Here is a 19,018-nt window from a genome sequence, read left to right as displayed (position 1 = left end):
GCATTATGGATTAAAGGTGAATACCACCGATAGCCACGGCTCATTCATCTTTTTGTTTTTTTTAATAAAATAATTTTAGTAGACACGAGCTCGAAATGCAAGGCTATCCACTATGCAAGTCTCAAATTGGTGGAATGAACCGCACTGCATGGCAAGCCATTTGTAAATTATTTGCAGCTGTGACTTCAGGTTGCTAGGAGCAAAGCGACAATCACATTCACATGGGAGAGACCAGGGCACCACTTCCTGCTTGCAAAGTGTGCAGGGAAATAGTGTTTTAATAGCACCACCTCCCAGCAGCCTTTGCAACTTCCAACTGCTGGGTCTCCTTTGAGTTACGTGATTGGGCAATTCTCCCATGATTCCAAGAAGCAAGCTTATGATCCAAGCTTAAAAACACTTCATTAATAAAGCAAAAACATGCCTACCATCATAATAAAAGTGTAGACTGGTTCAGAGAAACACAAGCTGTTTTTGGTCTGGCTTTACACATTTTAGAAATGCTACTGTTTACCCTTTAGATACATGCAGTAAGACTATTCTGTGATGTGGTGTAAAGCTTCAACTTAGGAGTTGCATTATCCCTTTTCTGAAATTTAGGTTGTTGCATTTTTTTTTTTTTAGTCATAGTCAACATAAGCAAAATTTTTAAAACACACATCGTTTATTACAATAAGAAAAAGAACAAACAAAACTTTACTTAAAATCGATGCACTGGGAAGATACTCAAAGGGTTAACCCAAACTAAGGAAAGCGTAAAACATGTTCTGCTACTCATCACTCCTGAGTGCTGAGGCTGGTTATTAATCTGAAGGGGTGGAGGAGCAATCACTTTTCTTCACTTTCTCTATGAAAAAAGGTGAGTTTTTGTCCATGAGATTTTGAATTTGTATAACATTGACCAGGACAATATGTGCACTCTAACAATCACCACTGAATAAACAAGCAGCTGTTCTTTTGACTTCCTCTGCAACACTTTGCTGGCCTTTCTGAAAACTGACCGTTTTTCAATGTAAAAGTAAATCTCTCCCCATTGCATTGAAGACATTAGTGCATGAAATGTGGACACTGCAGTGTTGGTTGTGAGATTGTGGCTTGTGTTTTCTTGTTGTTTATTGCATTCTGTACACCTCTAAATGAACTCAACTGGAGGATGATGCTGTGATTTTCTGTTTCAGGGTCATACTTTAATACACTGGATCATTCTGTTACAGAAACTCAGCAACATGCTAATGTCAATGCTAACATGGTACAGCAAAGTAAGTATGCGGCATACAATTCAGGGATGGAAATAAAGACTCCTCTTGCATAGCAGTTTCACCCATTCACAATTTTAACTAAAAGCTTGATTAGACCCCGCTGTATAGGTAACAAGATCACATATCTTATTAAATTCATAGTAAAACCAGGAATGGATGAAATCGTTATGCAACAGGAGACTATTTCCATCCCAGTAATTAATGTTTCCTTTTTTTATATATACAGGTTAAAGAAAATTTTAGCTACTTCTATACAACTTTGTGTTTTTGTGTTTAGTTAACCACTTGGCTGCTTCCGAAACACATCACAAGACATAAAATGAATTACTAAAAAATCTCTCTCTCTCTCTCTATATATATGTATATATATATATGTATATATACACACACACACACACACACACACGTAAAAACCTAAAATAAAGTTAGGCGAATGCAAAGAGAGCAACTAATAAGAGATTGGAGAAAGAGGGAGAGATTGCCTGGCAGCTAAGTGGTTAACTTTTTTCTTTCCTTTTTTTCTTTTTTTATTTAAAGAGCTATGTCCAACCATAAAAGAAATTACACAACTAATGCAAGTAAAAATAAAAAATTAAAGCACAAAATAATACTATCTATAAAAAAAAAAATCTTTAAAAAAAAAAAAGTAAATTTGTAATTTTTTGTATTTTATTATATTTTTTAAAATGTATTTCCTTTTTTTTGTATTTTTTTTTATATTGATTTGTATTTATTTGAAATAAGAATAATATCCGTTGCTACCTGTTGAGCTGCCTATGCTGAGTTCCTGTAACAGGGCCAGGGGATCACTGTTCTTTTTCGACTGCTCGGGCAGGGGTCTTGGTTTTGGGGGTGCCCGCAGGGCGCTAGCATACGACATGGTGGGGGGTTTGCCCATGCCAGGGTTCTGCAACCCGCTGGCGCTGCTGCATGGTTCAGGACTCGGCTGCTTGCTGGGCATGAGCGGAGGGAACTGGCTGAGGTGCTGCAGCGTGGTGCAATTGAACGAACTGGACAGCGGCTGGACACCTTCAGCCTTCATGTGCTCCTCTGCAGAACGGACTACCTTTGATGAAGCTGGAAATCAAACAAAAAACACACACAAAAGATTACTCGGCAGCAGAACATTTCCACCCACCCCATATATTCTCTGAGCTAGACTGCCTCATTTGTATGTAGATCTGTGTTAGTGTGTGTGTTTATTTTAGTAAACAAAGCACTTGGCACGGATACTAAAGGGGGGGGTGGTGTATAAAACCAACAGTCCTGAAAGATTCTGGTACCTCCGTCTGATAAACTTTTAGACTCAATGCACCCATTCAACACCGTAGTGTATGGGAAAACTAAGAAGAACCTGATCAGCTACTGCAAGCAAAAAGTATTCCAGCTTCAATGTGCCTCTGTACTGCATGTGTTTCAAAGTAAACCAGCCCTGCTGGATTTGCAAGCAGAGAGTAAAAAAGTTCAAACCAAACTGGTGTTCGGTCCCGGCTTTTCTTGTCCTGGAACCTACCTAAAAGGTCCCTGTGTGGAACTACTCTGTTGGCTCCATTGCATGGAATGTTCTGAAATGGCACAGAGGAGTTGGCGCTGGCCCACAGCTCTGGGGATGGGTAGTTGTATGAGAGATGGTTATGATGATCCAGAAGCTCTTTACACTGACCGAGACCACCTGGAGCAGCGCCTGAATCTTCAGGGAATGCCTGCACAGAACTAGAAGAGATCCTTCTTTGGTACAGTGGCCTGCCTGGTCCTCTAGGTTCATACTGAGGAAGGGGAAAAAAAAAAGGCACTTAAGTAAATATATTTATAACGCTGGTAACACACAGAGGCATCTGATCAAAAACAGGGTGCCTGGGTTAAACATTAAAATGTTTCACAATTTGAAAAGCACTGGTTCCGCTTCGATAGAAGAGAAAACAAAACAAAAAAAAAAAAAGACGTTTGCAGTCCCCGCTGTCTGTAAATCAGCCTTCACGCATTGCCAGACTGCGTTCAGTCATAAAACACTGACAACTGCCACCAGCCACCGAGGGGGATCCTCTCCATTAGACCAGATCCTGCAAGGTCTCAAAACTGCACACACGCACTGTTACATATGAGCTGAAAACAATGCAAACAAACTAAATACATAATTAAAAAAATAATAATTTAAAAAGTGAAAAGCTTGATTCGCAGTATTTTTTAATGGCATGCAAGAATTTGCATTTAAGCTGAAAAGTGCATTTAATTGTGTAACAACTGTTTCCTTTTGCACATGCTTGATGTTGGTGTCCAATCACCATAGTATAGATGCATTTCCTATGGAGTGGGCAAGAAACAACTACATCTAAAAATGATTATATTCCTTTGCATGGGGGGGGGTTCTTTATACTTTACACCTGTGCAATTTTTCGATCTATACATCCAGCAAGAACAAATGAGTACATGTAGTTGCTTTAGCAGAAACATCTCTAACCTGTATAAATGCACACAAATTAGAGCACTCAGTCTGTTCAACGGCATGCTGTTCAGCAACAGGTAACATTTGTGCCTATCAGGATATGAAGTTCATGTATTATTAATCTGGTTCCACTGGGCTGCTAACTAACGATTTATTCAGCATTGTTCTCCTTACGCATTACAGACTGTACCCTGAGAAAGCTGAATACTGACAGGAAGTTCTCCACGGTTCACCTATTCCCCTAACCATGTAGCAGAGATCTGAAACGCACACCAAGCATCAGCAGGGCATGCACAGAACTGTATAACTGAGTGATTTACATTTGTCATGATTTAAAAACAGCAGGCTGGAGCAGAATCAGATTGTCATTATAGCATAGACACATCATAATAAAATAAATATGTATTTAAAAGATCTAATCCAGGGACATTCCGTCCTGAATTTATTAACAAAACCAAGAAAATATTTGTAGAAAATGTATTTTGTAAAGGGGAACCACACCACGTATATGAATATGGGCTTCAGGGTTAGTTCTGGATAACTCCAAAGCACAAGAAATATATTCTTTATGACTTCCCGTACACATGCCTTCCTTCCAGTCCATTACTTCATGGGAAAATCGTGCCTGCCAGCAAGGTCTGCCATTCAAGAAGCGTCTTGTGACTGGTAAATATAGCATGCATGTAATAATGGGTGAACATGAATCTAGTCTGTGCTGAGTAAGCTGAAAATCCACATGCCTCGCGATCGGTTTTCTCCTACGCTGTGAACATGGAAACGGGTTCAACATTGCAACACGCTTCTTGGACAGCTGCAAAGAAGCAAGCGTTCCATTCAATCAGGATTTGGTGCACTCATTATTTTAGAGAAAGAATGTCTTGCTGGGTCCTTGAAAATCGCTTTAGAAACCTTTCAGACCACCAGGTAACCACACCTGATCCTCATTCCTCAGATCTTGCCCCAGTGTAGATGATGCTGAAATACACGGGCATTTCACCAAATGTTGGCGATTGGAATTATTTTGGTTTCCACCTCCAAATGAAAGTATTGAAGGATCAAACTGGCAACTACCCCAGAAAACAGTGCAGTTATATCAGAAATAAACAATAGCACTGAAATATTTAACAAGAAACTAAAACGCACTGTCCAGAGACAGATCTGCACAGGACTGGTGTGTTCTGTTGTCTGTAAATTTAGCATCGCATTGCTGAATTATATTGAGATTGTTCCAAATATTTGATTAAATTGCTTCCAGTTCATAGGAGATCCAGCCTCAATCCTCAGCAACTTAGCATAAACTGCTTGAGAGAACCACACTTCGAACTGAGAATTTATGCAGTTTCACGCCTTGTTTTGACACATCTGTCTATACCCAAATAATTGAGCAGGATACAGTTCAGATAACACATGTTTGAGAGTTTACTTGGGTGGAGTTTAATTTAAAAAAAATAAATAATCTTTAAAAAGATTTAATAAATCATATTCCACTAAACCAAGCAGCTCCAAGCCTCTGGTACAAAAGCTAAAAAAAAAACCCACAACTTTCAAAAATGACTTCTTACTAGTGAAGTCAGCCTCATTTAGATCTCCAATATGAATGCTGTACCTCTTCTATGTTGTGAAGTGAAGAAGCAGACACCGTTCGGGGCGAGAGCGGGTGAAATGATTCCCGATTGCTGGCCTGCTGTTGGTGATGCTGAGTATGCTGATGGTGCTGCTGCTGCTGCTGCTGCTGCTGCTGCTGCTGCTGCTGGTGGTGATGGTGCATCTGCATCAGGTGGACCTGCTCCTGTCTGTGGGCTAACTGCTGCATGCCGTAGTGAAAGCCCTGCCCCAGCATGTGGTTCTGCTGCAGGCCAGGGTGCGGCCACTGAGCCTCAGGGAGCAGGTACTTCACTGGAGGAGGGGTGGTGTGTCCGGCCGCCACGGGGAAGGCAGGGTTGAACATCTGGGCTTGGTGCTGCTGAAAAGCCTGGCTGTTGATCATCTCAAGCTCCCGGTTGGTGTCCCCATAGGGGCCTGGGAAGAGGCCGGTGTGGTTGGAGTTGGCCGATGGGGAGGGGAGGGCTCCAGGGTTGCGGGGCTGGACCTGCTGGACCTGCTGGACCTGCCTGTACTGCAGCAAGCGAGACTGGGGAGGGGGCATCTCCGGCAGGTCCCGGGGCTCGCCCTGCTCCGCAGGAGGCACCTCTCTGAGCAGACCGGGAAACCTACAAGCACCAAGAAAGAAAAATAAATTAATAAATAAAATTCAACCTGTGATCGGACTTTGCGATTCAGAATCTTTACATCTGAACTTGACAAAATGTATCCTGGATTCACACTGAAGAAAGGGAACGGGAGCACAGCATTTAAATGGTCACAAAGAGGGAGTGTCCTGTTTATTTTGGTAACCACAGATGACATCTGAAACCGCTGAGGACAGTTCAAAGCCAAGTACATTTTCCCTGTTTTCATAAACCTCTACTGTTCTGAACTGATCAGAGGGAGGGGAGGAGGTGGGATTAGTTTCCTCTAAGACAGCTATCAGAGGAGCATCTTAAAACGGTAGAGATGCTTTGTCACCATTGTACCTGGGGTATCCTGGCCCAGGCTCCTCCTCTGCATTGTTGCCCAGCCTCCAGTTGCCTCTGATGAGCTGCTGGGGGAAGCGCAGGGACTGCTGGGCTAGAGGATGAGCCAGCTGCTGATGCAGAGGGAAGGCCATGTTGCTCTGCAAAAAGTGACTGTGTTCATTCCACTGGTGCAGTCTCGTCTGCTGACTCAGAGCTTCCAGTGTGCCGACCCCCTGCATGTCTGTGAAGAAAGAGCAGCAAGGAAAGCTTGCTTAATGGGCTGCACAAGCCATGCATGCATGAACGACATTTTAAAAATGAAAAAAGAAAAAGAGGAGGAGGACAGGGGTGTCCATCTACACAAAGTCTACCTTACAAACATAACACAAGGAAATTAAGACAAAACAAAACTTACTGTCGGTAATTTCCACTGAAGAAAACCCCACCATTATAAATCCACAGATTAAGGTAATAATAAAAAAAAAAAAATAATGGAAAAGTGCCATTCCCGTTTGGTTGGATAACATGCAAGTTTGTCAAAGACCTTATCAATTTAAAGCACGCTGCACTATTACAACACTTTACACCCCACTGCCTAACAGACAGCAGTGTAGGTGTGTAAGTTTGTAACGGGTTTATTTAAAATGACTGGCACCTGCATGCTCAGCCTCTTCATCTACATACCTAGCGCTTCTCCCAGGATGGCCGCCTCAGAGTTTTCTTCCACGAAGCTGTTGAGCCGGCTGGACTGAGCTGGTGGTGGCGGCGGTGGCTGCTGTGCGCTGAGCTGAGGAACGGGCCTCATCGCATTATTCATCTCCTCCGGCACCATGCCAGGCTGCTCCGGAGCCATGGCCTCAAGGTTCGGGGAGTGCAGGCCCCGGTGAGGGAGGGGGTTGAAGAAGGAGGGGTTGTGACCGGCCTGGAAGGCTGGAGAGAGCTGGGATGAATGCTGCTGGGGCAGGTGGTGCACCTGGCCAGGTTGCGGGGGCATGTGATTCTGAGGGGTCTGCTGCTGCTGCTGCTGTTGCTGCTGCTGCTGGTGGACTCTGAATGGGGGCCGGGGGACAGGATACTGGTGTGGGAACTGCCGACCAGAGGTGTGGGCGGGGAAAGGGGGGTTGGGGGGAGCCAGGTGGAAGTTAAGCGTCCTCTGGGCTGGGTTTTCTTTCCTGTGGAGTCTGGCATTTGGTAAATTTAGGCTTGCTTGGGAGTCAGGGCTTCTGTTCTGTCCAGCCTCAGGTTCCAGCTGGACAAAAATAAATATTGTTTAATAGCCCAAAAGAAATTTGGACACTTAAAATGGCGTTCTAAAATCCGGTATCTGATATCACAACAAATAAAAGCAGTGCCACTGTATTCTAGAAACACTCCGACTGCTGTGCAAAAAGCTACCCTGAAAACTACTTTAAAATGTGAAGTATGCATCTCAAATGCTTTCCGAGATACGAGTTGTTAAAAAGCTCTTAATCCCTCCCTCCCCCCCGTATTACTGCGTTCAGTTCACCTCATAGAATAAATAAAAGCATGATACCTGTTTCTCTTTGGAATCAGGGGGTTTCCTGTCTGGGGTGTGTAGCCTGTTTTGCTCAGGTTTTCCATCCATTTTACCTGCATAAGATCAAAAAGATTTAGTAGTTATCCTCCAAGATATAGATAATTATACATTGCGAGTTCCTGAACAGATTTAATAATAATGGAATAACTTCTCGTCTGTTAAATTAGCGTCCTGAACTTTCTAATTCACAGAGGTGATGGCATGCAAATCGACCCATAATATCCAGAGAAGAATGTAACCCATTACATAGCGTTGTAAACAAGGAGTTAGCAGTAGCTTGTTCTGCCTGATAAGGTAATTATGTACCCAAGGCTACATTGAAAACCTCAGACATTATAAAAATCACACAGTAGCTTTCGCTGTAGATGCCATTTAATGGCATCTAAATAATCTCTCAACCTTTTACTGTTATCAGCTGTGTTTATAAATGGACACCAGCATGGCACTGTACATGGTCTATGTTTAAATCCTGGACAGCTAATTGAACAGAAAATTATATTGTTCAGATTAGGCGTGGGTTTGAACTCATTATGATCCAACAGACAACAGGAACTGTTTCATTTATTTATTTTTAATTGAGAAATCAACAAATGGGGGGGAAGAAAAAAGCAGAGTGGTACAGCGATTTGCTTTCTCTCGTCATGCATAAACCAAGAGGTTTGTTTGATGATTGGGAAAGGTTACCCATGCATTACATTATTACTAAATGTAAAAACATCAGTTTTATAGTATGAATTTCCCCAGAGAACCCCATCGACCCAGCAGCACAGCACAGCGCCCTGCAACTCTACGCACCGTTCCTGCTCTGCTCTTCCTGTTCCTTCTCCTGCTGCTGGTTCATTCCGAGCGGGGAGGGGTGGCTCCCACCATAGGGGAGGGGGGATCCGCGGCCGTGGGCTTGCAGCAGGTTCATGTTGTACGCCATGGCAGCCTGGTGAGTCATGAGACGAGGGTCCACTGCAAACCTGCCCTGGTACCCCGGCCAGGGAACCTGGAACAAACAAGTGTCACCCGACTGAGTCCAGCGATTCACAGGGGAGCCTCTAGGGTATCTGCAGTAAACATACGGGGATGTACACTGAATGAGCGACTATCCTTAGTTTAGCGATCGCCAATAGCTCGAGCAACTCAACTATGGTTAGCAGCTCATACAACCAAAGTATGAAACTGCATGCATGAAGTGTTTTTCAAAAATATATATATATTTACAGTGCTCACTCTCTATAATGCTATTTGTGTTCCTCCTTATAACGAGTATAAAAGGGCTACTGTAATGACATTATGGAGCAAATGGGAGCCACGACCCTACTGTGTTATAACCGATTCCACACTACAACGAGGCGTGTTATAACGGGCGAGCACGGTATTTTCTTTTCTTTTTTAAAAGGCAGAACCAACCAGGAGGCTTGCAGTTCCGAAACGTCTTAAGACATTCCCTGTATAAAGGACACAAAAAAGCCAACGTGGGCTTCCCTCACGATGAACCGGTAGAACAGAGTCTCTTCCATCAAGAGGCAAGTGCAATGGGGTTCATTGCAAAAAACAGAACCTTGCACTGCCGACGCAACAAAGCATCTAAACAAGTTTAACACTTTGGTTCTGCTGATCGTTCAACTTCAAATACCTCGGCCACAAAACCGGTTTTAATCTCCAGCGAAAGCAATAGAGATTTTACCTACAGGCTAAAAAATGAATTAAAACGAACCGAAGATACGAAAATGCGCAACCAGCAGGTCACAGCAAAGGGCTTTGCAGAAGCGTTATTTTTTGTAATATTTCAATAGCTTTTGTTTCCATAAAATCACTGCTCGCTGTGTGCTATGGGCGGTCGTGCACTAAAACTGTTCGTTCCGAACTACAAACCTCACCACTGTCTAGAAGAGAACAACTTAATGCATTTCAAGAGAGATTTAAAGCAACAGTTGGCCCTGGCCCCTCCGACGAGACCGACTTTAAAAAACAGATGGGTCTCCGTCCATCTCAGACCTGTTCAAATGCATCGTCTGCCTGCCACAGAAGCACCCTCCAGTGAAAGGAAAGCCTTTTATTTCAAGTGTCTGCAGTCACAGTAGGTTTCCATTTTTATTGCAATCACTGGGTGCCTGAGAGATTGTTGAATTTTGTATTCGATTTGGGTTCTTCGTAGTTCCAGTTCTTGCATTTATCAAAGAGCATTTCCCTCTGACAAATGCAGACAAATCCCAATCCGTCCTGGCACCGCCGCTTTAGAAATACACAGCACCAGTTGAACCTCTAGTAAATGGCTGCTGACATATCAAATAAAAAATTAATGCTGGCTTCACTTTAAAACTCAACAGTAAATTCATAATTTTTTTTTTTTTTTTTTTTTTTTTTTATATAAAACTCACAAGCAGCAGCAGCACTCTGCTGACAACAGTTGATGCATGTGCTAAGGTGATAAAACGGCTCCTAATTGAACAAATTCATAGGAACACTGGAGCAAAAGGTGTGATTCACAACATTGTCTCTCTCTCGACACTGAAAAATCAACCATGCATGTGAAAACTTGAGCTTTCAGTCCCCCCTCAACTCTGCAGAATGTTTTCCTTTTGTTTCGTTTCATCTACAGGGTCATTAGCAGTATTGCTCATGTAAAAGAATGACAACCTAACGGCAACAGCCACAAAGACTTAAAACAGAACTAGATTATTTATTATGTATTTGCTGTTATTAGGACTGAAGTCATTGTATTTTGTATCTTGCACTTAATTGTACTGTAATTCTTGATATGTATTTTTTGTATACAACTGTAAGTCGCCCTGGGTAAGGGCGTCTGCTAAGAAATAAAAATAAAAGGTTTTGATTTTCTACAGTTTTGATCAAGCTTTGTTGTGTTCAACAACCCATCGGAAGCCCAATTTAGAAACATTATCACGAGGAAGAGATTATTTAGGTCAAGAAATAAATAAAAATAATTATAAAAAAGAGGAGGTTATAGCCATATTCAAATTAAATTAAATGTTATTGCTTTTTTGAGTGTATTATAAAATTAACATAAAAAGAGGCATCATACTTTCATCTTTTTTCTCAGATATTTGAGTCCCTTTAGAGCCATGCATTTACATTTTAATCAAACATCTGCTGTCTGTTCCCTTCCTTGGTTGCCCGATCTCTACATCAGATTACAGATGTCTTCCCAAACGCAGGGTAATGGCCTGCAGCAACTCCCATATTAAATAAGCACCTTGAACCACCTTATAAGCTTACACACACTGTTATTCTGCAGAAGCACAACATGCAGTCTAATAAAACAGTACAGCCGATGCCCAGAAGCAGATCACATCTCTGGTCTCCTATCTTGAGAGGCATGAACTACACACTCATTCTTTATTGGTATTGCAATTTGAAGCACGGTTCAGCTGCATTATTTTGTGCAATCAGAGTGACTTGCATCAGATACCGTCAACCTCTGAACAACGTGCTGCTGAAGGGCAAAAATCTGCTTTTAACAAATTACATTTTAATCTGAACTAAGCATTTTTAAATTGAGTTGGGTTTTGTTTGCTTACTGCACACCGTAAATGCACTAGTCACTACCCACCCCATTTATTTTTATGCTGGAAAATAACTATTCATGATAAGCTGCAGAGTATAGGCTTTATCAGTACTGAAACATGCACCATCAAATATCAACTGGTGTTATTAGAGCCGACACATGCTAAAATGGCAAACAAAATAAAACAACCGCAGTCGGGGAAAAAAAAACAGAAAAACAAATCAGGCAGTGTAGTAAAGCAACAGAAGTCAATCTACTGCTTTCAATACTAGACGTGGAAAGCAAAGGAACCTGCAACAATACAATTGCTCCCGTAAATAGTAAAGAAAATAAAAAAATGATGACATTTTTCACTACTGGCCCCATCACCATACAGTAAGCACATTTTCTATGGCATCTAGACAGAAGAGCATTGCCCACAGAATGAAAATTGATTGTTCGGGTATATCTAGGAATTACTGTGTTGATCAGATGTGTAAAGTTAGTACACGCACACATATAAAAACAACAATAAATAAATAAATGTATACTGCTTACAGACAAAGGCATCGACATGACCATGTTTCCCCCGTAGACAGCTGGCACATAGAGGATGCTTGCCCCAGTGTGGGGGTCTATCCTCTGGACTGGGCTGGGTGACTTTCCCAGGGTAGGGTGGGTCCCGAGGGGAGGAGTGAACGCTCGGATTGGGTTTCCAATCAAAACCGATGGATTGGGCTGAACTAGAAAAAATATTAAATTAAATAAAGAGATTATAACCCAGAGGTACACAAAAAAAAACACACATACATATAACAAGCACGATGTCAGATGGACAACTTACCAAATCCTTCCGCTGGAAAAGTTTCACTCTGATTCTGGTGCTGCCCTTTACCCTACACAGGAAGAAGAAATATGTTAATGTCCTTGTAGTTCCTTCAATTGCATCTTTAAAAAGCAGAACTCCACATTACAGGAAACAAGAAACACAGAAGCTGTTAATTCAAGGAAGTTACAGGAAAAAAAATCCCAGCTGAACTCCTGCAAATGGCAGTACACAGAATCAAAAACTGCTTCCACAAAAAATTCTGTTCCAGCATATTGAACTTAATATTTAACAGCAAGGTAAGCGAACAGTAATACTAAACAGGACACTTGAAGGAACATGTGACACATTTAGACAGCATTACAACCGCCAACCTAAAACAGGTAGATATCCACAATGAAATGTCCATTGCAGGGTTTGACCACGCGACATTTCAAACTGCAATCCAATCCTAAAAACTACTGAGCTACTAAAATCTACATTCAATGTATCCAAAAATACTAAATTATCCAAAACAAGAAGCCTGTTGTAAATCACTTCAGTGTAAAATACAAAATCCCTTTTTTTCCCCGACTAATGGATTATTAGTTAAAAACATGAAAGACTAGCTCTTTGGCACAAAGACGTGCCCATGTAATTACAGTGCGTAGGCCTACACCTGCAGAACAGGCCATGCCAGTTTAAGGCATAATTATGATCGGGACGTGACTGTCTTAAAAAACACTGGATGTGATCGTGATCGTGTTTTCTATTTTTACCCCAGACATTACTTTATAAAAAGCCAACTGAAACCTTCCTTTTTTAGTCTTCTGCAAGGCTGCCAATCTTGTAATAATAGGCTCCAGTCTGCTCAGACTATGAGATGACCTTTTTCTTTCTACCCAACAAAAGTGTGTGCAGAAGCTCTCTTCACCTCGGCAGCTGCACAAGCAAAGACCCTTATCGCTATTCTGAAACTGGGCCACCACACCCAGCTTTCATCAGCAGCGCTTGGGGTTGAGAAAAAAAGAAAACTGTGAAAGAACACCACAGGCTGTCACGTTTCCCCTTGTCGCTTTGCCTTTCTCTAAAGGCATCAAAGCCATGCATCTTAACTCTGTCTGATGCAATTCCATGCTTTGTAAAGATACCTACACACAGGGGCTTTGAAAGGAATAACCGTGACGGTACATACAAAGGCTGGTGTGCCGTTTCACCGAGTTATCTACAAGCAATGACTTCGTTAAACAGTTGTTTTGATCACCAAGCAGTCAATATCTTGGTATTTATCCCATTTTCTTGCTCCACGGAATCTATAAAAATCACTGGGGGAGATACATCTTTAGCAGTGCTACAGAGAAGCAGGCACATATGTTCACAGCACAGTCAGGGAGAACTGAGTTTAAGTCATAAATTAAAGCCTTTTTATTTATATACGTATTACTAACTGCATATTGTATAACATTGACTTCAGATATTAGAAGTAGATCTGGAATGATCCAATGGGATTGATGGTTTATCAAATAAAAGCTGCAATTACATTAGAGTAAGATGCTGTAAACACACATGTATATGTAGGTACAGACACCTCCGCTATACCTCAGCTGACAGGAATAAGGGATCCCTGGGGGGAGCTGAAGGAAATGCCATCAATAAATTGCTATTCAACCCTGTCTTCCTACTGCTCAATAACCGGCACATGCAAAAGCAGTCAGGAAACGATGGCAGATCCTGAAATCCAGTGTGGCATTGTTCCCCGTCACAGGCTAATGAGATGTGGCATTAGCAAAGCACTCGTGTGGAAATCAAGTAAAATTGCTTTTACGAATGGCTGTCAAGTCAAGCCAGAGCTCGCCATCTGATGTCCTCCCAGCATCCTTCAGGATTTAAAAAAATGGATCAGCGTAGAATGGTTTAAAAGAATCATCTGGAAAAGCACTATTGCCATCCGATTCCAATAGGTCAATTATTATTTTTTTTAAATATACAATCTTCAGTATGGCAACACTGGGATCCAGCTGTTTAACTTCATCTTCTGTAGCGCTATTGGCCAAACATTAATACATGAAATAAAGCTAACCTACTACCCTTTTAAAGCTCGCCAAAGGCACCAAGACCAGGAAATATGCATTTCTAAATGACTCGAGTGCAGCAGCTAAAACAGAAGTCAAGTGCGAAACTGTTAATTGAAATAGTACAATAGTAGCAGCTTAAAACGTATAGACCGGGCTCAAACATTGGGACATGCCTGGATTACTGGTTTAACTGTGCTGCATCTATGCCAAGACTGCCATGTGTAAAAGCACGACCGTTAAAAATTCAGCATGTTCAGCCTGTCTGGATGTAGAGGAGCTCAGAAAATGAAGTTTGCTTTTGCAGCCTTTGTAAATTAGACGTGTGGCGTCAACATACACTGAGAATGTTTCATCCTTGTGGAGGAGGAGAGATGGAGGAAAAAAAACCCTGTATGCATCTCCTGTTTATCGATATGTACACTAGGAGCCTTTACAAAAAAAAAAAAAAAAAAATTCCCCTGCCTGAAGCCTTTAAACATTAAGCAGTTAGGTGTTTAAACCTAATTAAACACATTGCAGAGCCAGACAGACACATTGATACGCTAAAATCACTGGTACACTTTGACACCTCTGCTTGTCAACACACCACTGCACCCCTGGAGGGAGAAAGACTGCGTACTGCTCAAAAGAAATCCAACATTCGGTAACAATAGTTAAAGCAACGCAAAGTGCGGACACATGAAACTTCTAATGCTGTGGCAGCATTTTGTGCATTGAGGATAAAATAAATAAATCACTTAAACATGTGAAAAGGCAAGCTAACCCACCGACCTACAATATTATTACTGCCTTGGAATCAAAGCGATCTCTTTGTGTTCCTGTTGCCAACAAAAAATGTCGATACTTTCCTGCATGCTGTCAAGCACATCCACAGTACAAACAGTAAGGGGAGCGATGAAAGGGCAAGGTTAACATCAACAGAATACAAATCGAAAAAAAAAAAAAAAAGCATTGGCTCAAGGAAGGATGTGACTGTAGGGGCTTTTGCAGGTGGTGTATGCTTGCTAAATCACTGTATTTAATTAACTTTCAGTCAATCATATTAAATTCTCTCCCCCCCCCCCCCCCCCCCGTACCCTCTTCCCCCTCAGAGCACACAGATGCTTATCGGACAGCTGGGTTGTACCTTAAGTAACTACTGGTAATCGATGAACTAGTAACAACTTGCTCAGGCTATACTTGATGGGAAGAAACCCTGTGTATATCCACCAGTGAATGTATAAAGACCACGTCTCGTTGCAATCTCTTGTTACCTTTGGTGGAGATTGCTGCTGCTGCTTGGAGGTTGCAGGGTGCTGCTGCTGCTGCTGCCTCAGAGCCCTGGGGATGAACTCCGGAGCCAGGGGGTTGAGGACGTAGGTCTTCTTCAGCTCCAGCGCCTCCAGCTGAGCCTTGATCTGCTCAAACGTGATGCCGTGGAGGCTGCTGTTCTCATGACAGATCTCAATGAACTGCTCCCAGAACTTCCTGAAGGAACAACAGCAACAGAACGGAGTCAGCGAGAGATTCCTGACAACTTTGAGACAAATGACGCTTTAACAGCAAGCAGTTAATCCAGAGGAGAGCCAGGTAAAGTGAATGCACAGCTCGCCCTCAGAGGCTGGGGTCAGCCATTTATGGTGAGAGCTTCAACTCTCTCCAGATCTTTCTCCAATATACTGCATGCAATGACCTTCCCTTTTTCAATACATTTCTCATACGAAATGTAGCAAAAATGTGTGGGCTTCTGTACATCTGTACATTTATCCTGAAAGTGTAATGAAACGGTTTTATTAAAACCCGGTCTAAAGATGAATTGAGCCGTATGTTTTTTGATGTTTTTTTTTGTATAGGAAACAAAGTTAACTGCAGATCACTTTGTGTTTTTGTTTTTTGCTTGGCTGGTAATTATTTAAAGCAGTAACAGCCAATTATCTTCTGAACAGGCTCAATTAAATGTGGTAGTAGAAAGATGATCAATGATTCACACAATTCTACACACAAGCTACAAAATCAACAACTTGCAGGGAAAGACAACTCAAATCTAAAAATCTTTGGCAATTTCTTTTGCTGGGATGACAAAATCTGACAGCAAATAGGCTGGATCACAAAAGAGAACTTCTGTTTTCATTACTCTTTCGATTAATGGAGTGCTTTACGACATTATCAATAGCAGTGAATATGCCGGTCTAGACAATATTCACACACACACTCTCTCTCTGCACCTTCGTAAGAAAGCAGCTTTGTGTTATTCATTTATAACCCTGTCCATATTAATATGTCATCCTGCAACTGCTGATTGTTTCGTATTTCGGCTTAAATACCCCCCCCCCCCCAAAATAACGACAGAATAAAACCTCCTGCATGTTAGCTTCTTTATCAAAAATCGAAAGCGGTCAAGCCTGAGCGATTTCAGTTTCTGTTAACTGTAGGCAAACATCGTGCTTTATAACAAAAGAAAGCCCCTCTTGAAAGCAAGCTGGCTGTGCCAAAGTAATGAGGCTTTACTGGTGCGTGGATTCATATATTTATATTTAAAAAGGCCAAGAGTAAAAGAGAACACAAAAAGCATCATTTAAGCTACACATTAATGACACAGCATGTGAAACTACTGCAAAAGGAGCACAGGGCTGTCTAGAATTCTTAAGCATTAAGATAATTTCTTAGTAGCGGTAGTCTGGAAATAAATAACTATATTGGCACATTTATAAAAACGAACATATCTGAGCCAACAGCTCTTTAAAATAAAAACATCACATCAGAGTATTTCACATGTTCTGAATGTTTTTATTCTCTCTATTTTCTTACTTCTTAACAGTAGCCCCATCAATGCTTGCATGTTTGTCTTTTACACTTCAATTTAAAATATGTCACAGAGCATGCTGTAGGTGAAAGGTTGGTGTTACAGTCCAAACTCACATGTGACTTACAGCAAAGTTACTAGGAAGAAGAAGCGGTTTATCTAAAGCGTTTGCAATCCTAAATAGAAAAGAAGATCACATAAAACAACATGGGACCAGTGATGTAGTAATAAAGCTGACTTATCCAAGGAAATATACCAGATGAACAAAACTTAGCTTCGGCAGAAAGAGAGAACTTTTAACAACGCAGTACAGAACATAGGCACTAGATAGAGATGTGCTTGTAAACACTGCCTATATATATATATATATATATATATATATATATATATATATATATATATATATATATATAAACTAAACCACTTGAGCTTCCAACCTGGACATGGGAACCATACTGTAGTGTGCTACCGCAAAGCACAGGGGCGAGAAACCCTGCGGTCAACACAACAAATTCACCTGCCGTGGCTTTATGAAATCAACATCTGGAACAAATGAATCTCCAGACAGCAGTTGTAATTAATTTAAACCCAGACTGAACTTTACCATGATGCTCTCATGGCCAGGTGGCAGACACCAACTGCTGAAGCACTATTTAAACAAAACAAAACAAAAAAAAAAAACACAAGTCCATGAAGAAGCAAGTATCAGATAACTGTAAACCTGCTGGAACAAGTTTAATAATAAATAAATAAATAAATAAATAAATAAATAAATAAAGGCCCATATTAAAACACAAGCCTCTTCCAGTGCCTATAAACCTAGTAGCTCAAAATAGCAAATAAAAAAATGATTTACCAAGAATATAAATCAGCTGATCAGCTTCCACCATGCTTTTGACATAGCAAAGAAACAAATAAACCAGCAGCAGTTTCATCTTTCATACTTAACTGAGCACTGAGAGATACAAGCAGGGCACTTCAACAGCCATTTCAGCAGAACAGGGTGCAGTTAAACTAGCTATTGTCAACACACTGATAATTGTCAATTTGAATAGCTGAACCTCTTAGAGACATCATTTACTCTAGTTATACCCGTCTCATCAAATAAATTGCACACTATTTAAAATCCAAAGAATATCTGGTAGTAAAGCTAAAGAGAATTGTTTGGGACACCTGAAGGCAACTGGATCCTGCAAAGTCTCACGGAAGTGAAATGCTCAAGTAAAAAAGCATGATATTTCAGTGGGGGTGTCGTTGCCAAACAGATTCTCTGTGATAGTCCAATAACCCAGTCAAGCCTGCAGTGACACGTGCCAGATCTCTGTTGAGGAAACGGCACACGTTCTTCTGAATGCCCCAAGCGCTCCCTCTCCCTACTCCTCGCTATCTGTCTTTCCCTGCAAAAAGCAATTTTACTGGAGTGTGAAAAACTGTGAATAAAAACAAAGACACCTCAGGAACAAGCTGCTGCGAGTGCGAGAAAGGATTTCTGTTTTCACAAGCTAACCACATCACCTTTCAAATCTACCATAAAGATAATTAATTTCACTGGGCGAACTACCAGTTGCTCATGACAGCATTGTGGCGATTATATATTGTTTTTCCTTAATACATCTGTTGGATGTTAGCAGAACAAAGACAGAATCTAAGTGCCCAGTCGGAAAACTAAACGCTTTTCACGTGTTTAAAAAGGCAGATAGTTGTGAGTTCACAGGAATTCACAGCAAGACGTACAGGGGAGAAGGAGGGGCTTGCTTACCCAGAACATACCAACAAGAAAAGGCAGTTTTCCTTAAATTAGCGATCTAGAACATCAAATTCATCTGCCGTCCCATGGGGAACTGGTTTACTGAGTAAATGAAATTCCGCAATTAGTGTGCTTGGGATCATCACTCCCTTATCAAAAGAAACAAAGCAAACTCCATTTTATTAAGTGTCCCACTGATGAGGATGTTTTCGTTTGTCCAAAAAACAAAAACATGTGTATATAGATATACATGTGTGCAGGGTAGATACTTGGCAGTTTTTGTCCACCTACACATGAA

The 19,018-nt window shown here is 41.3% G+C and overlaps 1 protein-coding gene across 6 annotated transcripts in view; it reads right to left on the bottom strand.

Annotated features, from left to right (window-relative positions):
* Positions 1–645: 645 nt before the first annotated feature.
* The window catches only part of LOC117423484 (probable helicase with zinc finger domain), a 42,844-nt gene continuing 24,471 nt past the window's right edge, over positions 646–19,018 (bottom strand). For 5 of the 6 annotated variants that reach the window (XM_058989690.1, XM_058989692.1, XM_058989693.1 and 2 more), the window contains exons 22-31: positions 15,445–15,658; positions 12,156–12,207; positions 11,870–12,054; positions 8,611–8,806; positions 7,792–7,868; positions 6,942–7,506; positions 6,276–6,498; positions 5,309–5,912; positions 2,773–3,025; positions 646–2,336 (exon numbers count right to left, since the gene is read on the bottom strand). In XM_058989690.1, coding sequence (XP_058845673.1) covers positions 1,990–2,336; positions 2,773–3,025; positions 5,309–5,912; positions 6,276–6,498; positions 6,942–7,506; positions 7,792–7,868; positions 8,611–8,806; positions 11,870–12,054; positions 12,156–12,207; positions 15,445–15,658 — 2,716 coding nt within the window. In that variant the 3' untranslated portion in view covers positions 646–1,989. The remainder of the gene's footprint in view (positions 2,337–2,772; positions 3,026–5,308; positions 5,913–6,275; positions 6,499–6,941; positions 7,507–7,791; positions 7,869–8,610; positions 8,807–11,869; positions 12,055–12,155; positions 12,208–15,444; positions 15,659–19,018) is intronic. The other variant, XM_058989694.1, reaches the window with a different exon arrangement.

This window comes from Acipenser ruthenus, chromosome 17, assembly GCF_902713425.1.
Source record: "Acipenser ruthenus chromosome 17, fAciRut3.2 maternal haplotype, whole genome shotgun sequence".
Taxonomy (NCBI): domain Eukaryota; kingdom Metazoa; phylum Chordata; class Actinopteri; order Acipenseriformes; family Acipenseridae; genus Acipenser; species Acipenser ruthenus.
This window is presented reverse-complemented; position numbering and strand designations above follow the sequence as displayed.